Here is a 27475-nt window from a genome sequence, read left to right on the forward strand (position 1 = left end):
GCTGACTATCTGTAAAACATAAGGCTATACTGCGAGGCAGCTGTTTTCTGAATAATTGTTACTGAAAATACGTATTTCTTCATTATGGCTTGGGTTGTAACTCACTTTTTATTTTACATAATTCTATGTGACTTCAAGTTTGTCAGATAGCACTTTATGTTAAGATGCTACTGTTTTCTAATTGTACAACAACAGGAAATGTGAATGTTGTCCTAATGTTGCCGTTCTTGGTAGTTGTCATGGATGTTAGCAAGTCTTTGGGTCTGAGTCCCAAGTCTGAGTGCCTATTAAAAACAAACTTCTTCCCCCAGGAAAAAAGGGAGCGGGTGGGTGAGTTCCAACTTGCAAGTCGAGTTCGAGTTGAGTCACCTGTGCAACTTAAGCCTGACCTGACAGCGAGTCCCGCAACTTGAGTCCCCATCCCTGGTGGTTTTAACTTTGATACATCTATACACACAAACACAGTGTAAACAATAGTGAAAATTTGCAGCAGAAAATGTTATTTTGATTGTAGTCAATGATAGCAAACAAAAGTGCTACAGTCATACAGGCTTGGATCCTATGAGAGAAAGCTTCCTCCCTTCTCTATATATAGTCACTTGTGCTATTTGAAATGCATTTCTGTGGAAATCAGGATGGAACACAATTCTTTAAGGAATAATAGGATTACAAACAGCCTTAGTTTGTGTAGTTTAAATTAGGACCATAAGATATTTTAATTGCCAAAAAAGTAGTTTCTTTTTTGAACATTAACTGGGTAGTGACTCGCATGTATCTCACCCACCCATCCTGCCAACTACAGAATGTGGAGTGCATAACTTCAGGCCACGATTGTGTTTCTCCTTTCGTATGTGATTCCACACTTCAATACATCAGCTGGACCTCGTGGGGATACACCAGCTTTCAAAAAAATGTCAGCGTCAAGCCGTTTCACATATTCCTTCTGAAAATGGGCATGGTGACAGGGATTTGGATATTCTGTCCCTCTCTGGAATTACTTTGCCATCCATACTGGGGCTGGTATTTCTTTCCTTTGTACCTGGAAGAACAGAGGGGCTGTTACAGATTACTGTGAATGTTACTGCTTTGAATATTTTCGGCATACATTCTTTGGCAGGCTGTGTCAGGCTCTTTTATTCTGCATACCATTAAAGACCCTGATGCATCTTGGCCTAAAGAGGAGTCATAACCCTTGAGCAAAAGCATTTTATAAAAACCTAACAAAACGAACACAGACCACTGACATTCGCTATGAAAGGTCCAACTCCACCCTGCAGTTGGAAATGGAACACTTCCCTGGAGTAAAAAGAGTTGTGTAACAAAGAGAAATACTGCAGCTGCTTATTAAGTACTCTCAAGGCAAATACTTGCACATCCCCTATGTCCTTGCCAACATCAATATATCAATTGTACTATTAAAATGATTCATGTTTAGTTAAAAAAACTTTCAGCTTGAAGTAGATCATAAGAGTTAATTGATTAAATTTACTTGAAAGATGGATGATTGCATTTGTCTAAGGGTATTGGTCCCCTTCTCAGGCAGTCACAGATCATTGTGTGTGTATGTGTGTGTGAGTTTAATGGAGGGTTTAAAAAATCTCTTCAGTTGTTGAAGCCAAATCAATACTTCCTTTTCAGGTGAAATAATCATGCCCATCTTCCTGAATCTGGCAACAACAGAGTCAGTGGGCTTCTGTTAAAGACCCCCCCCCCCAAAAAAAAGTCTTCTGTTTCACTCCTCTTAAGTTATAAAGTTGTTGAGAAAACAAATGGATTATTGTCATACTAAAACAGTTCACTAAAACATCTGTTGGCTTGATCTGAAACCTCAGAGTGGTAAAAAGCCTACGCTGTCCACCAATGATTAACAAGCTCATACTTCTGTTGAGCAAGTATGTTTGAAACAATTCAGGAAAAAATGTTGATGAGGCAACGGCATCACACAAGTCACAAAATTGCTATCTCAATCAGTTATTTGCATTTTTGGAAAAACCAGCATGGAATTTGTTGTGCAGTCACTACATACGAGATACTTTGTTTTTGCACTGCTCGTATCCAGTTAATCTAGCGTTCTTATTTAATGTCATTATCGCCACAACTTTGATTCCTGAAAGTCCTGCTGACCCTGTTTTACTCCAGTTATTACTGGAATAGAAGAGTGAAATTTAATTCTTAATTCCTGTCATTAACCTAATCTCGGTAGGGTGCAGAGAGCATCTTATAAACACGCTACATTATCTGTACGAACTTAATTGGCTTTCTGGCTGGGTTTGGTCCACAAAGTTATTCTGTCCAAGATAATACTCTATGCATCAACCTTGGAGGCAGCACTGTACCTTACAGTAAAACAATGGACCTTTGAGAATTCGTAGCTATATTTTAACAAGGCAAAATGATAGACTAAACATAATTGAATTATATGTTTTTAAACTGGCCACAGCTTCCAGCACAGGCTGAGCTATATAAAGAGCTTGTAGATCAACCAAGGAGATAGCCTGAGCACATGCAACTTTACTTTCTGACCGTATTTCTACAGCTTTTCCTTAAAGAAACACTTGAGCACTCCCCCTTTGGATTAATAAATGGAGAATAGTTCCATATGAAAGGAGGAAGAAATCTGGATGGAGAAGCTTTAAAAAGATTGTTAAGAAAACAGATGAATGGAGGTTTTCACATTTCAAGAAAATACATTTAAATGCACAGACAGAAGTCATAACTACATCAGGTCAAGCTTTGAAATAAAAATACCTTCCATTTGTTCACTTCTGTGCCTTTAAAAATGAGACAGAACAACTAAAATCTCATAATGGCAGCAGCTGTACTGCACGTGAAGTCTGCCATTATTAAAGCAACTGAGCCACCCAATCCGCCCAGCTAGAAGGGCAAGATCCCAAGGCAGAACAGCTGTCTTATCCAAAGCTTTGTCAGTCTGGGGCTAGCAGGGCAGAAGAGAGGAAGAAACAATATGTGTGCATGTTTGTTTCTATGATTTTACTCCCACTGGAATCGATGGGAAAGGAATTACGTCCACCAGCTCCACAAGTGGCATACATAACATACATCTTCCCACCATCATCCATAAGATTGCAGCCTTAATAACAGTACAACTGCAATAATGGACTCAATCAATATAAAACTCTATAGTGAAAGACAGATCAGAAGAACAAAACATAATTCCCTGGTACTAACTTTAAAAAGATGATATTTGCCTGTGCTGTAAACAACACCATGCTGGAAAGGCCATCATTTCCTTGCAAGAGAGAGGTAACCACTTTAACAAACCACAGTGTTTGTTAAACACTTTATTAGATCAGGGGTGTCAAACATGCGGCCCGGGGGTCATTTGCGGCCCGCCGGACGATAGTTTGTGGCCCCCGCCTTGCCTGCTCCCCGAAGCGCCCATGTGTCCTCTGCTGTCAAGAGATTTTAAAAAAGCCTCACCTTGCTCGCCGGCTCTCTCCCAAGACAGTACCTCTTCCATCCTCCATCCAGAACTGCAGCCTGCCAGCCAGCCCACCTGTCTGCCAACTGGCAGGCTGAAGTTCCGGATGGAGGGTGCAAGAGGCGCTGTCTTGGGGGAGAACTGCTGGCCCTTTTCCCCGAGTGCCCAAGCCACCTCTGAGCCATGCCTGAGAGGGAACTCGCTCCCAGCCCATCCTCAAAGAGCGCCTCCAAGCTGCCAACAGCAGCTGCCGCTGCCACCACCTCTTCCAGGGAAGCGGCCTGCCCTGTTCTGTTTAATTTCGCAGGTACTGATGGGGGCTTTTCTCTTTTGGCAAGGCGATTCTGTGAGGGTTTTTTTAAAAAAATTATGTCGTCCCCCCCCCCCGGCTAGGCGGTTGCTGGCGCTCCCTCCCTTCTCCACTTCTTCATCCTGCTGCTGCTGCTGGTGGTAGTGAAGAAGGAGCTGGAGGGGGTTGTGGCTGGCACCCCTCCTCCTCCTCGGAGCCCCAGTTGGGCTAAGGAAACTCCTGGGCGGCTTCCTCAGGCTCTTGATCCACTTGGTGGAAAATCTGATGCAGCCCAGCCTCACCCAGACTCTGCCTCCAGCGGCCCCCAGGTAAATTGAGTTTGGGACCCCTGTATTAGATGATGGGCCAAACATTTAAAAGCAGGTCCTGAATAGACTGATTTTAAGGGTTTTCAAAGTCATTTCCTACTCTGAGTGGATGTGAGACAAAACTCAATGGAATTCAATGAGGGCTTTCTATTAGAAGCTCCTTTCACCAACCTCTTTCCTGGATCTGCAACATACTGTACATGCCATTAACACCTTTCCATTTTAACAGCCTCTGAATTAATTCTGCTACTATTCACTGCAGAATATATTCTAGAATTTTCATTAATGACATTAATGAGGAATCCATTTCAGTTTAGAGAAAGATGTGTGTCAGGCTGCTCCATTTTACCCAATTCCATTCTCTTAGAATTAAAATAGTAAATATAAGCATAAGATTTTACTGTGCATTAATAATACTTGGTCTGTTTTTTTAAAATCTTGTTTTGATCGCACAGTGCCAGGCTCTTTATTATATTGCTAACTGGGACTTCTCCGGTCTTTTCGGGGTGCAAATCAATTGCACTAAAGCTGTCATTTTCAATGTTTTGTATCCTATATCCCCCAAATCAAATCAACCTAGTCCCCACCATGACAGGGGAAAAACAACTTGTTTTTATCAAGAATAACAGTTATGTTTACAGTCATTCTGTTGTTTTATTTTACATTCACAGTGAGCTTCAAAGATACAAAACAAATTGCAGTAAAATTGTTGGAAGTCAACATATAAAATAAAAATAATTCCATTAGTAATGGGAAAATGCAATGATACATTTTGGTACATTTTTGATCGCCATGGTAACTATAAAACACAAGATTAATAAATACATAGATATTTAAAGGAAACCCTGCACGCACTAGCAGTATGTGTATCACATGATGAGAAAAACTGCAATAAAATGTTGACCTTGAAACTGCAGAGGAGCTTACAGTCTCCATGATAGTAAATGGGTAATATAAACATCCAAGAATACTACAACTATCATCTCCACCAGAGGTTGCATGATTCCTTTTCAAAAGTAATCCATCACCACTATAACTGAAAGACTGAAAATGTATTACAATTATGTATGTGCTATTACCTGGGGAGGAATTTTCACATTTTTCTACTACAAATCCCATAATTCTCCTATCTAGAAAATCCACATGACAGACCCACCCCTACTCTCACCTAAATGTGGCTCACCTGAAGAAAAGGCTGACCTGTGAAATCTTTGTGCCCAGCATAATGTAGCTTCCTATACAGAAAGGAAGCTGAACCACTGCCAGCTTGTATGTCCTGAGCATTTTTAACAGGATCAATGCACAATAAAGTCCATAATTATCAAGTTGAATTCTAAGGTAATCCATAAAATGAACAGTCTGACACAAACCTCTTTCTAAACTGAAACAGATTTCTAACTAATGCTATTAATAATAATCCTAGCTCCACCCTAGTTTCCTGTACAGAGAGGAAGTTCTCAGCTAGCAGTGGGGCAGCTTGGAGGGATGCTAGGATGAGCTATGATTTTTCTCCATGTTAAGCTACATTTAGATACTTTTAGGTGTGGGTCTTTCAGGTGGAATTCCCAAAATGGAGAATTACCGGTATAAGATTTGTAGTAAAAAAAAATCCGCAAATTCCCTGCCTAGCTATCTACCTCTTTCTAATCAGTAAGAATCCCACTGCTGTTTGTATAATGTGACACTGATATGATGAGTTACCAACAAGGTATCAGAGTGCATCTTGGTTGAGCAATCAGGCACATTACATGCCCTAGCACCTCGTCAATTTGATGCAATTAGCTGCAGGAAGGTATGCAAACCTTAGGCAAATGCTAAAAAAAAATCTAAATATTTTTCCTATTTCTTAAAAGTAATTATGTGTTGTATTAAAAAAATTGACTGTTTTTTATATACCACCATTTTAATAAGGCCACATTCCCATTATTTTTAAAATAATAGAAGTTATCCCTTGTTATATCCCAAGCCGGAATCAAGATTGCCGGAAGAAATATCAACAACCTCCGATATGCAGATGATACCACTCTGGTGGCAGAAAGTGGGGAGGAATTAAGGAACATTGTAATGAGGGTGAAAGAGGAGAGTGCAAAAAATGGTCTGAAGCTCAACATCAGATCATGGCCACTGGTCCCATCACCTCCTGGGAAATAGAAGGGGAAGACATGGAGGCAGTGACAAATTTTACTTTCTTGGGCTCCATGATCACTGCAGATGGAGACAGCAGCCACGAAACTAAAAGAGACCTGCTTCTTGGGAGGAATGCGATGACAAACCTTGACAGCATCCTAAAAAGCAGAGACATTGCCTTGCCGACAAAGGTCCGCATAGTCAAAGCTATGGTTTTTCCTGTTGTGATGTATGGAAGTGAGAGCTGGACCACAAAGAAAGCTGACCGCCAAAGAATTGATGCTTTTGAATTGTGGTGTTGGAGGAGGCTCTTGAGAGTCCCCTGGACTGCAAGGAGAACAAACCTATCAATTCTAAAGAAAATCAACCCTGAGTGCTCACTGGAAGGACAGATCCTGAAGCTGAGGCTCCAGTACTTTGGCCATCTCATGAGAAGAGAAGACTCCTTGGAGAAGACCTTGATGTTAGGAAAGTGTGAAGGCAAGAGGAGAAGGGGACAACAGAGGATGAGATGGTTGGACAATGTCATTGAAGCTACCAGAATGAATTTGACACAACTCTGGGAGGCAGTGGAAGATAGGAGGGCCTGGCGTGCTCTGGTCCATGGGGTCACGAAGAGTCGGACACGACTAAACGACGACGATCCCTTGTTATAAGGTAACTTCATTATACCTTTATTGTAGGACAGAGGTAATTAAGTACAAGTTGCCAATCATTTACAGCTAGTTATGTCTACGCTCTGGTTGTCGCAAAGAGAGCTTTTTCTCCTCAAGCATGTCTAGCAGAACTGGATGTACTCCTTTTCTTCGCTATTCTCAGCTACATAAAAAACGCAGAGTTGGAACAGGAGGAATCAGGCAGGATGAGGACAAGCCTAGCAGTTTATTTAAACCTATGCCATTTAGACAGAAGAGCAAAGTCCTAATCTTTAGGCATTTGTATGACTATAAGATTCTTTCTACTAAAACGTGGGAATGTATCTAACGCAGCACTTTAAAATGTTTGGGCTCAATGTTCTCAGGGCATTAGAACTGCCTTGCCCTTCCTAAAATTATTGCACTTCTAATAATTCTATGCGAAATTAACATTAGGAAAAAGTGAATTGTCTCACCCTACTAGTTTCAGAATCCCCAACCACCACGGTCACTAGGAATGGGATTTTCAGAACTCAAGGACTCCCAGTTCCATCATTCAGCAGGATACACACATATCCCAGGCTGAATTATGCGACTGAGAGCCCTCAAACTGGCAAGAATGACATCGTCCCCTCACCTCCCTGCCATTCCCTCACCTCTTCTTCAAACTCTTAGAAAAGGATCCTGCTGCACTGTTGGAGTTGTGAGGATCGCCTGCGACTCACAAAGGGGAATGGGGGGGGGAATGAATTCTGTCGAAGGCTGCCTCCACACACTCCAGACATCTCTACGCAGTTGCTTCCATCACAGGAAAACTTTGTTCAGACCTCTGGGAAATGTTCACTGAATACAAAATCTTGGGTAAGAAACATGATGTATTTAGCGTATGGAAAAACCCTTTTAACACACATCAAACAGTTGTTAAATTTAGAGATGGAAAAGTCACTAGAAAAGCATAATCAGTTTAGTTTGAAAGCATAATCAGTTTAGTGAGCCCCCTAATCTAATTCAGTTCAGTTTAGATTTGTTCATTTACTAGTTACATATATATATATATTTTTCGACAAGAATGCTTTTCATTTTTCTGTAAACGTATTTAACAAATTTCTGGAGATAACTGTATGGAGGGAATGAGGATGTGAATTGGATATACTTAAACTGCAACCCTACACCTCCATCCATGGCAGTAAAGCTCTCTGCATATAATGCAACTTCTGAATGGATGTTTGTAAGATTGGATTGTCAAAACATTTTCATAGGAAACGAGTCTGTTTCAGAAACTTTTCTGCTAGACTGGTGGTGAAGGCTTCCTGGGAATTGTAGTCCAAGAGTATCTGGGTTACCCGAGGTTGGGAACCACTGGCTTAGGCAAAAGTCTTAAGCTGTGTAAGAATGACTTCTTTTACCAATAAATGGCCAGAAGAAAAATAAGCATGGACAGCTATGCTTATTCAAATCAGGGTACTAATTTGAATTAGTAAAATTAATAAAAATTAAAATGAGTACCCAGCTGATTGTTACCTGTTATGGGATGGCTGATTTGCTGTTGCCATTTAAGAGGCCACAAAGCCCTGCTTCTTAATCCACTCCTGGATCAAGCGGTGGGCTATGGCTTGCTGGGGTGGCACCCAAAAGGAGAGGCTGCCATCCTTTTCTTTGGAAGGCTTCGGCTTCCTTCCAAGGGCCTCCACCACCTCCTCACGACTGAACCACCTGGCAGCTTCAAGCTCTTGTGTGTTGATGCTAACCTGCAATTGACAATTACTCCAATCAAAACAATAAATAAGAACGATAACATACAGTATATTAAGCAGTGCTTGGAAAAATTACTTTTCTGGATTAGAACTCTCCAAATCCATCAGTCAATAGTCATGCTGACTGGGGGGATTCTGGGTGCCATAATCCAGAAAATAACTTTCCTAAAATCTGGCCATAACGGGTCAGTGCGGCATTGTGGCTATGAGTGACCAGTGAGAGAAAATGTTCAAAGCTCAAATGTTACCCTGCTACAAACCCACTACCTTGCTAGGTAATACACTTCTCTCTTGAATTGGATGAGTATGAACAGCATGGTTTGGATTATTTCCAATAAATTAATAAATAATCCAGTAATCTAATCCATCCATCCATGCAGTGCTCCTGGCCACCCAGAACCCCATGAGTCCAACACTGAAGGCGTCAAAAGTGGTCTCCCTGCCCCAAAACACAACTTCTCAGGGGGTCATAAGGACCTTTCAAGCTCATTACACGTAGTGCTATATGGAAAGGACTGTCAATGCTATGGAAGAGAACCCTGACAGAGACAACTGTTCTCTCTTTCTCTCTGCATGTGTGTGCACGTGCGCGCGCGTGTGTGTGAATCAACTGTTTATGCTTTGTTATTACATTTTGTGGGGGGATAAGAGTTATACAGGAACTCTGACCTACACCGCAGTCCAGCGCCCTTAACTCCAGCATTGTTGAAAGGAGAAGTGTATACTGTTCTCCCTTTACCCATATGCAAATATGTAGGATAATCTTATTACATTATTTTACAAAATAGTTGCAGTGATTACTAAGGCATTCTATATGGAGTGCTTTGATCAAGCAAAAAGTGCAATACAAGTGCCGAATATTATATTGTTGCTGTTTTGACTTATATACCACCCCATAACACTAGAGGACTCTCTGGGTGATTTACAATATAATTACGCGAGGAACACTCTGCCTCACAGCAAGCTGAGTTTTACCATCCTTGGAAGGATGGAAGACTAAATCCACCTTGAGCCGGCTACCTGAACCTGTCAGGACTGAACTCACATTGTCAGCAGAGGTTCAACCACTGTGCCAGAGTTTAAGTATTGTGCCACATAATGTGTATGCATTAGTTACACATAATTAAAATAATCCATGCCTGTCATGCACAGAAAAGTGCCTTAACATGGAGACACAACTTTAACATGACCTAGAACTGTTTTTGGTAGTTATAAACACAGGGGAACTAAGGTGCACAAGGTCAGTTGTCAAAAATCATACACTTAGATCAGGCACAGGGAACATGAGCCCACTCCCCAGGTTATTACTGGACTAAAGTTCCCATCATCCTTGCTGACTTGCACTGGAATTGGTGTCCAACAGCATTGGGAGGGCCAAGATTCTCCATCTCCCTCATTTTGTTAAACCAGGTCAATAAAGCTTGATCTGGTACCTCTGAATTCAGGTAAAGATACCAAATACAACAGTGATTCCTGACTCTGTCCAGCTGCTTACCTCACTCTGTTGTGGATTCACCAGAGCATGACAAGCTATCATCAGTGTACTGTGTGGGAATGGCCAGTGCTGCGAAGCAGAATACCATAGAGATGTCACCTCCAGTCCCACCTCTTCAGCAACTTCTCTTCGGACTGTCTCTTCCAGACTCTCACCTGGGAGCAGAATGCATTGTTAAGGACAGCCCACTCACGGAGTAGGGAGAATATCAGGCCTTTGGGGGGGGAGTGAGGCAGATAGAAAAACTTCTCTCATTGCATTTTAAAATTAAGATGCTATCCCTTTAATGCAGGGGTCCCCAAACCCCCCCCCCCGTTCGCAAACTGGCGCCTGACCATGGGCTTCACAGGACCAGGCTGCACAGACAGATCTCCCGCTCCTCCTGCCTGTATGGTGGCCGTGGAGCGCTTGCACACATGCATGCGTGCCCTGCTCACCTGTGAATGCACCATGCTCACCCGCGAACGCGTGTGAGTGCACCCACGCCCATCTGCAAGCAAGCTGCGCTTACCCGCACATGCACGTGCCTCATTCATCCGCGAACATGCCACCCCCACCTGCAAGTACGGGGGTTGCCCCCCCCAAAGACCCCCCCTCACTGATCTGCAGTTCTGAAAAGGTTGGGGACCCTTGCTTTAATAGAATGAACCACTGTTGAAGTGGGATCCGAGTTTCAGGCAATAAAGTAGTTATATATTCTCATTTGGCCATCTTTTCCAGCATGGTCAGATGTTCAATGAAGCAATGAGCTGAAGAATTGGTGGTACCACCCACTTAGCTCAACTGCCAATTTAAAAACTGGCCTCATTGCACAATGGTTAAACTGCAGTACTGCAGCCAAGATTATCCTCATGACCCAAGTTCAATCCTAGGCTCCGGCACCTGGCTCAGAATTGACTCATCTTGCCATCCTTCCAAGGTACTGAGTACCCAGCTCCTTGGAGGGGAGGGCAATGTGTAGCCTGCAGAATTAAACTGTAAATCACCCAGTGAGTGCTTTAAGCTCTATGGGGCAGTATATAAGCAGCAAATTTTGCTTTAAAAAAAAAGCAGCAGTTGCTTTGCTTTATTTCCTTCTTTCTTTTAAAATGAAATTGAGGTTGGCCCTGGTGTTTCAGGATATAAGCCAACTAAAAGAAGAGTTAGTCCTTCACAGTTCATAGGGACATTATCTAACATTGCTAAAAGTGATACAACTTTTAAAAAGTTAATTCCAGTCCAAATCAGCAGGGATGACAGCAGTTAATGTGACTTGTTTTTGTAATTAACATGAAGATTAAAGCTGCTGGTAATTATCTTTCGTTATAACAGATAAAACTGTTAGAAGTACTTCACTGACAGATTAATCACATGCCCAGCTAGCCACTTTGCTCCCTGCATAGTGCATCACTACCATTGTGGGGGAGTTCCTTGAGAAGTCACCATGGATGTGCAGCACAGTCCGATGCACAGTTACACAATGTTTACTGGATTGCTTCAATGGACCCACACTCAGGGAATGGGCTTAATGAGTTCAGACCCAAGGAAGCAGATTCTTTCTTTCTTTCTTTCTTTCTTTCTTTCTTTCTTTCTTTCTTTCTTTCTTTCTTTCTTTCTTTCTTTCTTTCTTTCTTTCTTTCTTTCTTTCTTTCTTTCTTTCTTTCTTTCTTTCTTTCTTTCTTTCCTTCCTTCTTTCTTTCTTTCTTTAGGGGACCAAAAATGGATCTCTCCTCTTGTGTTTGCTTGGGGTGGAGGTTGTTGCAGGAACCATGTATCAATGTGCCCATATTTTCAGAGAGGATATGGTTTGGATTTACTTGCTTTGGGGGGATATAAAGTGGTTTCCCCTTTTTAAGCAATAATAAAGTCTTGCCTGTACCAACACAAACAATGAATGAATACACTGGAATTGTAACTGCAGAGTGACTTGCCTTTTAATTTTTCCTATACCTTTTTTTCATTTCATTCTTCCAGTAAATATAAGAGTATGAAACCCAACATATCCATCTATCACTTATGGGGCACTGTAAGAAAAATATTTGCCAGAATCCTATTAGTTATATATACCAGTGCAAGTCAGATGACATCAATCTCAGTGGCAACATGCTGGTGTACACAAGTAACAAGATTCTGGCCACCACCTTAGTGTTGCAAGGTCAGTTGATTCACATATTATCAAGCAGGCCTGGGGAGGGGAACCCTTTTTACATTATGACTATATGGAGTTGAGGGATCTCACAAATCAGTGGTAAAACACATTTTTATCTAAAAATCCTAGGTCTGCCTCTCAGCACTGGCCAACGTACGGTATTCTGGAAGCTGTAGTCAAAAACTAGTCCATCAAGGTACCCTGTTTCCCCCAAAATAAGACCTAACCTGAATATAAGCCCTAGTATGATTTTTCAGGATGCTCGTAATATAAGCCCTGCCCCCAAAATAAGCCCTAAAGTTAAACCCCACTCTCCACCATCGTGCCGCATTGTGCAGCAACCAGAAGATGACATGACTGTAAAATAAAACATCACCTGAAAATAAGCCCTAATGCGGTTTTATTGAGCAAAATTTAATATAAAACCCAGTCTTATTTTGGGGGAAACACGGTAGTTCCATAGTAGACTCGGTTATTTAAGTATTTAAAGCATTTGGAAAGCTTTTGCTAATGATGATGATGATGATGATATATTTAACCACAATTAGGTGCAATATGGCAATTACATGCAATATAGTGATTAAGAGAATCAGGACTTAACTCATTATGTCTTATCTCTGCGCTAAATTGTCTACCCTGCTATTCTACACTGTATAGCCTATTGTTAAAATGTTGTGCATACCATGAATTTTCCTTACCCACATCGCAAAAGCCAGAGAGAGCACTGTACATCCCTTTCGGAAATGATGCTTGTCGCACAAGAAGGCATTGATTCCCATCAGAGACTAAAGTAATAACCACTGGGGACATCTGAAAATGCCAAAAAGCACAACAAATTGCAGATATGTATCAAATACAAAACAGCAGCTCTAACCAGAACGTCTGAAGGGCAGAATGTGTGGAAAAACTCTAACATGGCTCTCAGTTGCAAGATCTTATTTGCCGTTCTTGCAGGTAAATAACAGGAAATAGAAACCAAGATTCTCATGGGTACCATCCTGTTCTCTGAGTCACTCTTAGTGATTTTGCCATCCAAAGGGGAAAAAGGCTGAAGGTCAGATAAGATGTGACTAAAAATGAGATACACAAAGGCATCTTCATCTCTTTAAAACTGCTTCAAATAGCCATTTCCCTTAATGTCAGCCGGTCACTAGTAGACACTTCCTGTACCTTTTTCTTAATGAGAAATCATCACTCCCCCCCTTCAGTTACTTTCTAACTTCACCCATCCTATATAGCTGTTTCTGTGGCTCCAGAACAACCTGCCTCTCCAGCTCTTCTGGGTTACAACTCCCACCATCCCCTGCAATTATGGTGCTGGCTGAGGCAGATGAGAACTATAGGCAGGTCTGGAAACATGGAGACAGAAAACGCTCCTTCCCATTCAGATGCCCACCTGTGGATAGTAGATGATTCCACTACTGCGACAAACCCGTTTGCTTCCAGCCAGGTTCTTCACTGTGGGCTCCCCGGTTTTGCTACAGTACTTGTTATTCTCATGCCAGCGGAGAAGAGCCCCAGCCTACAGACATTGGTGTGATAAATCAGATTACGAAGGACTCAGACAAGTATTTTTTTTCTTTAAAGGGATGTAAACCCTTTATGAAAACCTTACTCCATTAAAAACAATAGTTTTGCACTATTTCCAGCTTACAGCGACTGGCTCTTTTAGTGAAGGCACAGTGGGGAATTGAAGGTGGGTGTTCCAACCCACTAAGTTATCCAGACACCAACTTAACTAATAGCATGTGTAAATAAAAATTCATTCAGCTTATAAAAAGAGGAATGCTACTGGAAATGTGTCTTTTATTCATGCAACGCATCCCTCATTCACACTATGTATTTGCAACAACACATATTGTTACTTTCCAGGACCAGCTTCTGAGTTTCACAGCTAAAATGGGATCTGAAATTGCGACATCCATTACCTACTACATTACACTCACTCTGAAGTGATATCGTACTTAGCCCCTTTTCCCCCCCAAATCCACTTTTTCTCAAGACCTGGCTTCTCAGTGAACTTACATTTCTTGTATTTTCCCTTGATTACTCAATGTACAGCTAACTACAAGTAAACCCTGACTTTTTTCATGGACATTTGTTGCTATTTGTTCATGCAGCATGGGCTAGTGTTTGCAGGGTTTCTGATTTCAGTCATGTTTATTTTTTTCAGTTTCTGGCATGTATGATCTCCTATATTAGCCCAATGGGGAAGTGATGGGCGCGTCCTAGGGTAGCATTGATGGTGAGCTTTAAAAACAATGCAAGTGACATAGCACTGCATTGATATAACCACTTGTGAAACTACAGTGCTTATCTGACATAATGCTAAATTTGACAAGAATAATTTCAAAAATGGTTCAGAAGAGAGACAATGGATACTCACCTCAGAGGATATTCCTGCTGTATTCGCGAAGGCTTTCACAGCCAGGATTTAATGGTTGTTGTGGGCTTTTCAGGCTCTTTGACCATGTTCTGAAAGTTGTTCTTCCTAACATTTCGCCAGTCTCTGTGGCCGGCATCTTCAGAGAACAGCACTCTGTGCTCTGGTCATATTCCTGCTATCTGCCATATTACATCCCAATGAGAGGTATATCAGAATATCTGCCTGAAGTTAATGCCTCTTGTCTCTCCTCCAAACAATTTTAAAATTATGCTTATCAGATAAGGAATTATATCAATTCAACACTATGTCTTTTGCAAAAAAATTTAAAAATTAAGGAAGCAGAGAACATGTTGGTGTTCATGACACCACTAGGAGGATAGGAAACCTGTGAGAATTGTAGGAGTCTGTGGTACAATGTGGATTCTTATCCTGAAAACTGCCCAGAATAATTAACGGTTCCGTATGAACAATAACGACAATCTGACTGCTACAGGAAACTTTAAACTGACCCAAACCAATGCAGGACAGCCTCCCTGTCTATTTGCACCTAAGCTGTCTCCTAGTTGATTGGCTTGCTTTATAATTTTGCTGGAACTTTTCAGCTTTCTATAATCTCATCCAGCTATTGAATACTTCAGCAGTTTAGGTGTGGGGATTCCCCACTGTGCCTCCTGAAAGTAGAGCCAACCTGTATGACCTTGGGTAAGCCGCACAGTCCCAGGGCAACCCCAAAAGAAGAGAATGGTAAGTCCCTTCTGAGAATTCTCTGCTTGGTAAACCCTGAAAAGAGTCACCATAAGACATAATTGACTTGACTGCACATGATTATTTTTATTATCTTATCCGACAGCCCACTCCTGGATAAGACATAAATTCAAAACCAATAATATGTTCCTCAGAATTCAAGGAATCCTACTGTTGTCCTGACAACCTGTCTGCCAGCTCCCAAAAAACTGGCTCTCTCATAGCATAGTGATAAATCGTTTGTTATCCCAAAATACGATAAACAACAGCTGCCACCATGCATAGTCTGGGTACATATTAACAGAAGAAATAGAATCATTTATTAATAGCTTCCAAATCAAAATAAAACACAGGAACTGGCCTTGAGACATAGTGAGTAAAAGAAGCAGTTCTCAGGTTTCCCTGAGGATGTCCATGTGCTCTAATAAGTGGAGTCTGAAATAGTTACTCTTGGAGGTACTAACTCCTAAGATTCTCCAGTCAGCAAAACTGCTGTTCATCCTGGTTAGAATATTCTAAAAGAAATCAGTTTTAAAAGTATATTTTCCAAACTTTCCTAATATATTTACTGTAATGCATAGCTGTAGAGCACAGGGAAGATGCTAAGCAACGCTATTCCATGATTTTGCCTTTGGCCTTTTCTCAGTTCTCACCTTGCAGTAGCAATTGCATCAAGGTATTAGGGATGTGTTATGTGCTCTGATGTTGAAACCAACTTGTAGCAACTGTAATTGGGATTTTACAAGACTTCCATATCACTTATCTTTGTAAGGCCTCTGGGGACTTTTTTGGCTAAACAGTAAATTCATTGAGGGATTAAGTATTACCAGTAATACTTATTTTGCAAACAGCCATCAACCTACAGTGGTGCCTCGCTTAACGAGCGCACCGTTTAACGACGAATCCGCATAGCGATCTGTTTTTTAGATCGCTAATGCGATCGCATTGCGATGTTCTGAATAGGCAAAACATCGCATTGCGATGGTCGGTAAGCGTTTCGTTTAGCGATCTTTGCATTGCGATGTTTTTTTAAACAGTTCCAAAATGGCCGCTGGGTGCCCAAAATGGCCGCCACAAGTGTTTTCCCGCCCTGCCCTCGCTTACTGAGGGCGCGAAAATGGCGGCGCTATGGAGGAACTTCGCTGAACGGTGAGTTTGGGAGCCATAGCCTATGGCTTTTTCCGTTCCGTTTAGTGATGTTTCTGCATAGCGACGATTAATCTGGAACGGATTAACGTCGCTATGCGGGGCACCACTGTACTTTGATCATGGTTTCTAGACCGCATTGGTAAAGTTAAGAGGGGAATTAAAACCAGGAAAGAGAATAAATTCATATGGCCAAGAACTACATAAGTAAGAGATGATAGAATTCATGTATTGATTTGAAATAACTATTAGTTTTTATCTGTAGGCATTTCACATTCACATGTGAATTAAAATTTGACATAAGTGGTAACGTGACAGCACCCTCAGCATTTCCATTTCAAATCATACCGTGGAAATCAAGGATGCATCCTCTTCTTCTAACTGGAAGAAAGCTTTCCTCAATTCTCCAAATGATCCATTGAGTTCAGATTCAATGGCTGTTTGTTCCAAAGATCCTGGAATTCAATACATCTGTGGGAATTGGACACCTCTGTTATTACCCCCACCCCACACCCTTTGATTTGTACCAATAACACAAAATGACAGTCATGTAGCTCATGACATATCTCCTGTCATAGTGGAAGCAATATCATATGTCCACTATAACTGTTATACAGTGGGGTTAAGATTAAGTATTTCTTGCAAACTCTTTCAACTCCATTGTATAATGACTGCAAAATTGAAATTTGTTAATCTGGTTGAATGACAGATCAAAAACTGCTAGAGATTACATTAATGGCCCTAACAAGCATTTTCTTTGTTGCAGAAATTACAAGTAAATGGCCCACAATGACTGGGAAAGAAGCAGAGACTGCCTTGGAAAGAAAATGCCCCTTCTCTCCATTTGCAGTTATAAATACAGTTCAGTATGAATGAAAACATAGATGGGCAGCTAGATTTAATTACCTTCATGGCAGGCTTTTGTCTCCTTCCCATCACTCTACAGGCTCCTTTGGTTAGAACATAGGAGAGGACCTTTCCAGTGGCTGCTCCTAAACTATGGAATTTCCTTCCAAGAAAGGTTAGTTTGGCCCCCTATGTGTTGTCCTTCCACCAGCAGAAAAATATCTCAGTTACCGTATTTTTCCGTGTACAAAATGACAATTTTTCCTTAAATAATTAGACAAAAAATTGAGGGTCGTTTTATAAATGTACGGCAGATGCTTTCTCTGCCTTTTGTGAAGCCACAGGGCTTAGTAAAAAGGAAGGGAAGGCTCCCTTCGGGTAATGCAGCCATGAAAGGGCTGCACAATCACAGCCCTTTGATCCTGAAGCAGCCATGAAAGGGCTTCAGGATCAAAGGGCTGCGATCCTGAAGCCTTTACCCGAAAGCAGCCTTCCCTTCCTTTTTGATAAGCCCCGTGGCTTCGCAAAAGGCAAGGAAAAGCGGCGGTCAAAGAGATCCTTTTGATCCCTGCTTTCCCCCTCCTTTTGCTAAGCTCCATGGCTTAGCAAAAGGAAGGGTAAAGCAGGGATCAAATTTTCTACCCTGTTTCCCTGAAAATAAGACTGGGTCTTATATTAATTTTTGCTCCAAAAAAACACATTAGGGCTTATTTTCAGAGGATGTTTTATTTTTTTCATGTACAACAAACTACATTTATTCAAATTCAGTCATGTCATCTTCTGGTTGCTGCACAATGGTGGAGGGCGGGGTTTCACTTAACTAGGGCTTATTTTATTTCTTATACATTGGGTTGTCTAATACACTGGTTCTTAACCTTGGGTTACTCAGGAGTTTTGGACTGCAACTTCCAGAAGCCTTCACCACCAACTGTGCTGGCTGGGGTTTCTGGGAGTTGCAGTTCAAAAACATCCGAGTAACAAAGGTTAAGAACCACTGGTCTAATAAACAGAAAAATATTGTACTACACACAACCCTATCTAGTCTATCTGGGCCTTTTGCAGCCAGGCAGCTGCAGAAGAACAGGCTTTTAACTGTATTTTCACTATTTTTCATATTATATCTCCTTTTAAATTGTTTTACATTGTTTTAATTCAGTGGCTGTTTTAGTGTGATAATGCATTTAATTGGATTTTAATATTGTGATTTTAATCTTATCTGTTTTTAATCACTTTGTAATCTGATTCAGCTCCATGGAAGAAGGATAGGGCAATAAATAAACAAATATACTCCAGATGAATAAATACATACATTTATTTAATTTTAGTACAATGCATGTATCTGTGCTTCCAACCCACTCAACTCTTAAGCTGAGTTGGGTCCTTGAAGTGGAAGAAAGGTGAGATATAAGTGAAATATAATAATAAAGAAATAAGTAACAAAATTTGGAAGCATCCTAAATTCAGAGTTCTCTAGAACTCATATGCAGAAGCAGTGGATGTGGGGGCCTCTATCAGAGTATTAAAGTGGTACCTGCCTTCTACCTATATGTTTGAAAAGAAGTGCAAAAATTACAAAACACCATGAACTACCTTGACATCCTTCCAAAAAACACAAAGCAAAAACAAAAACTAACCCAGGTGATTACTGCATACTTGAATCCGCTCCAGCTCATAGACCTGGGGCATACACAAGAGTAAACACTCACAAAATGGAGATATATCAGGCCAAACTGACTTTAGTAGAAAGCATTAGTGAAAAAGCAGGCTTGTGTTTCAAGTTTGCAAGTGATATAAATTCATTCAAGGTGGAGGAAATCTAAGCAAACTGCAAAATATTCTAAGATATTTCTCAACTGTACCAGAGGCACCAAAATGGCAAATGAGGTTCAATACATTCGCAAAGGCTTTCACGGCTGGGATCTAACGGTTGTTGTGGGTTTTTTAGGCTCTTTGGCTGTGTTCTGAAAGTTGTTCTTCCTAACGTTTCGCCAGTCTTTGTGGCCGGCATCTTCAGTGGACAGCACTCTATGCTCTGGTGGAGTTTGTTTGGGAATTGAGTATTTATGGCTGTGAGATCAGCTTTTGTCCTTTTCAGGAGAATGGGTGATTATGGTGATCAGTGTGTTTTTGTTGTGAGTGTATTGTTGTGATAAGGAAGAGAGATTATCTGTCACTGTGATTGATGGGTGTTGTTAGCTGGTCTTTTCTGTGTAGTGATCACTGGTCCTTGTGGCTGGGTAGAGGTCGTTGACCTTTTGTACGCTGTATTTTTCAGTGCTGGGAGCCAAGTTTTGTTGAGTTTCAAACTTTCTTCTTTTTTGTTGAAGTTCTGCTGATGTTTGTGGATTTCAATGGCTTCCCTGTGAAATCTGACATAATGATTGCTGGTGTTGTCCAGTATTTTGAAATAGAATTTCATGTCCAGCTTGTTTTAGGGCATGTTCAGCTACTGCTGAACAACCTTCAGAACACAGCCAAAGAGCCCGAAAAACCCACAACAACCATGAGGTTTTAAATGCAAAATGATGCTCATTAGGATGATACATATATGTATCCCAGCTTTAGCATATATTACTAGGACCTGAACTGTATGTAAATAAAGTCACATTGGGAATACTTTATAAAGTTTTTTGCATTCCATCTCAAAAAGGATACTGGACTAGTAGACTAGTAAAAAGGGAAGAGGCTAAAAGAGCTTATAAGGAAAGGCTAAAGAATTTGGAACTTCTTAGTTATGAACAAATAAAGGCTAAGGACTAACATGATAGAAAGCTACCAAATTATTAACAGTGTACTTATTGTTGCTAGAACTTCTTATCTATTTCCAAAATACTAGACCTTGGAATTGACCAATAGTGGGTTCAGGTCAGACACCAGAAAATGCAGTGTTTACACAATAGCCAGAATCCTATTCTGCAACTTTACATAATTCAGCTCAAATGATGTCATCAACTGTGGTTGTTTTGGAGGAATTAAACATTTTCTATTGTCACCTCCCCCCAGGTTCTGGAGATACCTTTTGTTGCATAATGGGCCTGGCAGGAGCAATATTCAGACATTAAAGAATTCCGCCTCTCCATTTTCCAGCTCCCAAAGCACACCAAGGACAAAACCTGGGAGAGGGAAGAGGAAACATTTAATTCCCTCAAAATGGGCATAGCTGATGAGATCATCTGAGTTGCATGATGCAAAGTTACACAACAGGATTCTAGCCGTGTAATTAACTCATAAAATTTACTGCAACAAGATGTGTATATTGCTTTTAAAATAGCTTTAAAGAGGTACACAAAAATCTGAATCCAATTAGATAATCAAAAATTCAAGAAAGATAAGACAGAATGACTATTAGTCAAAATAGCCAAACAGAACCTTAAAAACACAAAGAGAAGAAGCTATTCCTTTCACCAGCGTCTGAAACCGATTTGGAGAAAGACTGAATGATTGCTTTACAAAATACTGTATAAAACTGAAAGTTCATATTATTTAAAGAGTTGTATGTCAACAAATCAGTTCGGCTGAACTCTCAAAGGAGAACAGAATTCACAGCCAATAAGGATAATAAAACAAGTAAATTCCAGTAATAAAAACGATAAAATGAAGCTAATTAAATAATCATAAAACCAGCAGCCAAGGACTAGCAAGAACATAGTAAAGCCATTCTTTTTTTATATAGTAAAGCCATTCTTAATACCTTTCTCATGACCTACAAAATTTGTTGAATACAAAGCCTTGTAAACGTCAAGACTGCATCATTATACATACTTATTGAAGAATAAGTCCCAGCTGAATTTATTTCTGAATAAAGGCTTTTGGATTCAGTTTTAAACCACTCAGAGCCTAACATGTAAGTGCATATGCAGTACATAAAAAACAGTTCTAACCTAGATCCAGAGCAAAATATGGTGTGCACTCATCTGAACAGCCAACCAGCACAGAATCTTTGATCCTCTCTTCCCCCTGCGAAAACTTTGCCAGAAACCTTTTAATTTCTGAAGACCAAAAAAAAAAAAAAAAGATAAAGGAAAGAAAATTAAGCAAAGTATGATGACACAATAATACATGTCAGGGAACACATTTATAGATCTCACCTTAATACAAGACACTAAACTCTGTTGAAATCAGTTTCCTAAAGGATGGGACAGAATAGACACTGCAACAGAGAAACTCAGGAAACCTTGGAAATTTCGTAGAACAAGGTAAAATCACTCTTTAAATGTCTCATTTGCTATTGAAATCCCTATTAGAGTCACTGTTGAGTCAGTTCTGACTTGGTAGCTCACAACAATTAACAAGGCATTAGTAGGAAGGAATTGTAGCTTCAAGGGACTGTCCACACTGGCATTAGAGATGATATATGGATCACTGACGGCACAGTTTGGATTGGGGGAAAAAGACCTTGTCCACAAGTGTTTATACTTAGAACAATCCAACCTTCCCCTTTAAGATTTTTCTATTAAAGATCTCTAATCTCCTTCCTTCATCCCCTCTTCTCCACTTAAAACTATTTCACCTCCACCCACCCACACACTTGTTTGAAAGCAAGCAATTAAACCATCTTTAACATCCTACAGATATGAACTTTCTCACAAAACAAAATGTTCATTAGTCTAGGAGGAAAACTGCTGTAATAAAGAAATAATTACCTGCAGCACGTATCTTAGGGGGTGAGAGCGTTTCCTCCTTTTGCTGCAAGAAGGGGGAGAGGTTGTAAAACAGAACGAAAGCTCCTGAATTATGGGCCTGCCGACAAGCATCATCATCCTCTTTAAGATCAAACATGTATCTGCAGTTTGAAAAAGACCAGAAAGAGTACAAAGTGGCCAAACCTAAGAGTGCAATCCTATATACATGCTCTCCATGATGAGTGCAAGAATGATGGCAGTGGAACATAGCAGAGATATGTGTCTCCTAAGAAGCAAGTCCCAGTGAGTTCAGTCAGGTTAACTTTCCAGGAAGTGGCTACAGGGTTATAGTCTATAATATTTGCAATACAGTCTCATTTATGTCCTGTTTTCCTTCCAATGAGCTGCACAAATAGTTTTCCTTCCTTCTGTTTTATCCTCACAACAATCCTGTGAGATATGTCAGGTAGAAAGAAATTAAGCATCTAAGTGAGTTTAACAGCTCAGTTAAGATTTCAACTTAAATTTCCCCAGTTCCAGTCCAACAACGTAACTGCTACATCAAACTGGATCTCTATTCCTGGCCTTGATACTGTTTGTTTATCTAATAAAGATCCTCTGGAAACTGCATTCAGCAATACATTATATAGTGTGTCAATCTTAAGAAGTTTTCATTTTAGAAGCTCTAATTTTGGCAAGATGTGAAGAAAGAAAGCAATGTTAAAGAGGAATGAAGTCTCAAATCCTGAATCCTTAAACTCATTCTGCCCCCCTCCAAACTAGATATGAACAAATCTGCCTGCCTACTAAATATCACACAATAAATCAAAGTCTGGAAATAATATACTGTAGATCAGTGGTCCCCAACCTTGGGCTTCCAGATGTTCTTGAACTACAACTCCAGAAGCCTTCACCACCATTTTTGCTGGCCAGGATTTCTGGGAGTTGAAGTCCAAGAACATCTGGAGGCCCAAGATTGGGGACCACTGCTGAAGATAATAACATTTTCTGTAACGTGCAACTTTTTTAAATAATAAAAGCAAAATAAGAACAGCGAGGCAACTAGACCATTCAGGAGAATAGCAAAAGTATTCTCAGTTTAATTCTAAACTAGGACCATGCAGAAATAATGGCACAACAAAAATGCATGACCAAATAATTCAAAGAGAAATGGATCATGTTAATGGGTATTTGAATGGCTTTGTTTTTCTGAATTATTCTGCTGATACTTCAGCATATTTATGTGGGAGTAAGTCACATTGAGCATTCAGCTTACTTTGGACAAGAAATGCACATAACCATCTATAAGCTATCTTAGAACTGCAGAGCTGGAAGGGATACTATAAATCATCAAGTCCAGCGCCTCTCAAGGAGGAACACTGGAGAATCAAACTCCCAACCTCATAAAAAACATGGGACACCTTGGGTGAAATCCTGTTGGTGTAACTATGCCTGCAGAAGTCTGGTGACGTTATCAGCAGGAAGCAATTTTTGTGAATTATATGCTTCTGTCCCACTGCTCCCATGTAAGCCTTTCAGTGTGTGGAAGCCACAGGATGGGAGGAGAAAGTCTTGCATTATTGAAAATTTCTGCCACCAGCAATGTCATCATAACAGTTTTCTGTAAAGAAAAACCTTCTCCTCCCCGCCCACAGCTTCCACATGATCTTAGAACTGCAAAGCTGGAAGGGACTTTATGGATCATGGAGACCAGGCCCTGTCAGGGATACATAACGGAGAATTGAACTTCCAAACTCAGATTCTGTAGCCAGATATCTAAACCATTGAGCTACATGGCATGAAAGGGCTTACACAAGAACACTACGGACAGTGGGTCAGAACTATAAAAGTGTTTAATTTCTGAAAAAGGTTCCCTCCTGTTGATGATATTAACTTTCTAAAAGCATAGTTATGCCAAAAGTATTTTGTATAATTAGAGATGGTTTCTTAAAAAATATCTCTCTGGTACTGGGTTGTAATATGAGATAGTAATAATGCATTAATGTGCACTAATGTTTTATCAAAAAATATTTTTCCAACTTTCTTTTTAGCAGTATTTAACTATTGCTTAAATATTGCAGTTAAAAGCAAGGTGGCCCTTAATCTACAACAACAGGCAGTTAAAGCAGTAAAGTGTTGCTGGTGATATAGGATTAATTCTTGATTTATTCTACTAGCAAACAGATTTCAGAAAATTGGATTGAAAAGGTTAATCCCAGTGAGCCAAGATTTTACCTCATTCTCCTGACATAGGATGAATGGAACCTCCAAAACTGTAAGGAGGTTCTTCTATATCCCATTTGACACACCAAAAATATTGCCATCTTCTGTGCCGCAGCTGAAAAACAGTAAGGCTATACTCATTCAATGTGTAAATGTTGTTTTGTTCCATGGAGAAACAGGCTGACATGTATGCAGTTTCACAACTGATGTGAGAAAGGAAACTGGACTTTGCTCTAACTATGCAGTTGGAAGATGGCTCAAGAAACAGCCTCTCTTGGTATGCTGTCTCTCTTATTTGCCTCTTTTCATGCTGCATTTTGAGATTTTACAGCTTCCTCTTTTATCCATTGGTTTTTCTTTCACTGTACACTCCAAAAGGGGAACATACTGTACAAACTTCCTAAAGAAATAAATACAATAGTTCATTTTAACAGGAAAGAACCTCCATTTTCTGGTCCCTCACTCTGTAAGGGTCTTTACATAAACTGTTAGTAAGCATTAGCTTTCTTTCCGTTTTTCTCCCTCAGTAACTGCCAACAATAAAATGCTGGTGAAAGTAGGTATAGCTATTCTGTTAAGTACCAACAAACCATTAGGAGTTCAACAGAGCAAAGCACCGGCACTTTCGCTCAGAAAAAAAAATCTCATTGTGTTCAGTGACATCTACTCTATTAAATGACTAAGACTGCAAAAATGTGAAATACAAAGCTTTTAAGGTTAGTAGTGGAGAATAACCTTTATTTTTAATGGATTGTTATGGTGGCTTCTTTCACTGTGTTTTTTTTTTTTTACACAGTTGCCTCAGATGGTTGTGCAGCACAACGCTATTACAAAACAGTTTATTACGGCGAGTAAAGAGAAACATTAAACTCTTTATAATAGAGGAAGAGAAGAAACAGGCAGGCAGTGAATTTTAGCTCGGCAACAAGGCGTGTAATAATGCCACTCGACTTGATCCGTGATATAATTTGTGGCTCCGTTTCTAAAGAGAGAGAGAGAGACGGAAGTTAAGGGAAACGATTCAAATACAGTACTGTGTACAGAATTCCAGGGAAGACCTTTCCAATAGTTGCATGAATTCTAGCTGATCACAACAAGGCATTAAAATCCTATCTTTACGACTTCGAAGTACAGCGTCCCATACTCACGCGAGCCGTTTAAATTCCCTCCGGGGTTTTTAAAAATAGTCAGGGAAGACTAATAAATGTTCTCCTTTGACTTACTGCTTTCAAAGGCACCGTTTCCAGCAGTGGTAGCATGCAGTCAAAACACCACCCAAAACCAGCAAGACGGATTTTCTGCTCTGTCGCCCTTCGTTAAAACTACATTACCCGTAATCGTTTGTTCCCCCTCCCAAAGGCCCTCTGGGAAATGTAGTTCCACAACCGTACGCCGCCTAACAGCTTAAAGCAGGAGAAAGCAAAACTTAACGTAATTTTTTTTAAGTGCTGCTAACGTTGGTGGGTGACCTCTTGTTCTTTTCACATATGATTGTGAGAGCAGAGAAGCAATTCTTCAGATGTCAGTTCTTGCAAACAAAAAGACAGCGGCGGCGAAGGGGGGAGAGAGGAAGAAATCGGTGGGGGGGTCCTCAAATGCATCTGACTGGCTTCTGTGGTAAACAGGATGCTGATCTAATGAGCCAGCAAGGATATTTATTTATTTAAAATGTTTTACCTCGCCGTTCTCATAAAAAAAAGGACCCAAGGTAGCTCACGTCATTGAAAAAGGCAATATGTAAAAGCTAAAACAGTTCGTTATAAAAATATTTTAAATGGACTAAATAAATGTTATATAAATTATTATTATTAAAAATATTTTTTAAAAATACAAATCATCAAGTTTTAAAATCGTCCTTAGACGATTAGTCTAAGTCACTAAAGGAAAGCCTGCCTAAAGACAAACCTTTATCTTTGACTGCTTGCAGAAGGGCAGCAAAGATGAGGCCAGCCTCTCATCTATGTTGTATCTAATACACCAAGTACAATGTGTTAGATAGCATATTATACTGCATAATAAATAGCTCATAGTAGATATTATTACTATTTTGGGGTGGTGAACTGATGATACGAAAGAGTATAGGTTTTATTAATTATATTTATGTAGCCTGGCTGCCTTGATGATGATATTTTAAGCAGACTGCCATGCTGACTGAAGGATTCTGGGAACTGTCATTAAAAACCAACTTTTCTAAGTTCTGTTTTAAATGCTGTCTCTTAATACCCTTCCCAAGGAGGGCTGCCACATGTTAAAATCAAATTTTGGGCAATTGGATCGGGAATGAAGATGAACAGAGTAGACTGAGGATGGAAGTAGAGCACAGGAATCCAACCATTTGTGATGGATCAGCTTCCAGTAGTTTGACCACATACAGTACTGTATATTAATCTTGAAGGTGTGACAAGATGGCAGAAAACAACACTACCTATGGTCTAGCAACTGAGCCAAAAGAAAAGAGTGAAAAACCAAGTGCATCCAAATGCACGTGTATATTTGTGAACACACACACACACACACACACACACACACACACACACACACACACACACACACACACACACACACACACACACACACACACACACACAAAGAGATACATTCCTGACACCAGCATCAGTAACTGGGTCTGATCTAGGCTTTGCAGATAGATCTTTTGCTTCCCCTTGCTTTTTTGTGATCCTCCTTCCCCTACCAATCAACACCCCACGTCTCATTCAGCAGCATACCTTCACAATCTGTGTAGCATTTGCAGGGATCCAGGAGAAAGGTAGGGAGATCCCATTTCACCAGATCAATTGCATATATCCTAAATTTGGATCAAATCCATTTTCTTTTCAATCAGCTAACAATCTTAATTTCAAGTTTATTAACAACAAGAAAAAGACTGAACTGAAGTTTGCCTTCAATGTTACAGGTGTGGTTAGGAGTTTACACAATGCAATTCCTTTTGATATATTTCTGCTGAAAATTGCCCTTCCAGCTGTTTTTACCTCTATTGGGGAAAAGATAAAGGTGCTAACATCTTTCTTCTTGCAATGTAAGGAAATTGTGGAGACTTTTAAAAGAGGAAAACAGTATTAAGAAACCATCAGCACTCTCTGCTTGTTCTCTGCCTTAAACTGCATTCCCATCAGCTGTTCTATTTAACAGTAAAATGCCCCCAAAATAAATCACATAGTCGCATATATGTAGTTCTACCCCAAGTAAGAATTCTTAGAGCTTGAGCCAAACCTTGCTGTCAGCACTTTAAAGGAAGATAATTGCATTAACAAATCAAGACATTATGTTGTACCGTGTTTTCCCGAAAAT

At 40.3% G+C, this 27475-nt stretch overlaps 1 protein-coding gene across 5 annotated transcripts; it reads right to left on the bottom strand.

The window, feature by feature from the left end:
- Positions 1 to 477: 477 nt before the first annotated feature.
- Positions 478 to 25515, bottom strand: NUDT13 (nudix hydrolase 13). 5 transcript variants are annotated; one of them, XM_020783176.3, is made up of 10 exons: positions 25390 to 25515; positions 24179 to 24281; positions 21965 to 22104; positions 21203 to 21310; positions 16824 to 16930; positions 13596 to 13721; positions 12898 to 13009; positions 10072 to 10226; positions 8344 to 8570; positions 478 to 1039 (listed from the first exon to the last, which is right to left on the bottom strand). In XM_020783176.3, exons 2-9 carry the CDS (start codon positions 24265 to 24267, stop codon positions 8376 to 8378), a joined length of 1032 nt encoding a protein of 343 aa, XP_020638835.3. In that variant the 5' UTR covers positions 24268 to 24281; positions 25390 to 25515; the 3' UTR covers positions 478 to 1039; positions 8344 to 8375. The 5 variants fall into 5 exon arrangements, with proteins under 5 accessions (XP_020638835.3, XP_020638839.3, XP_078247482.1 ...); XM_020783180.3 differs by having other exon boundaries at positions 25315 to 25449; XM_078391356.1 differs by lacking the exon at positions 25390 to 25515 and adding an exon at positions 24902 to 24990.
- Between the last annotated feature and the right edge of the window lie 1960 nt (positions 25516 to 27475).

This window comes from Pogona vitticeps, chromosome 3 (genome assembly GCF_051106095.1).
Source record: "Pogona vitticeps strain Pit_001003342236 chromosome 3, PviZW2.1, whole genome shotgun sequence".
In the NCBI taxonomy this organism is placed as follows: Eukaryota; Metazoa; Chordata; class Lepidosauria; order Squamata; family Agamidae; genus Pogona; species Pogona vitticeps.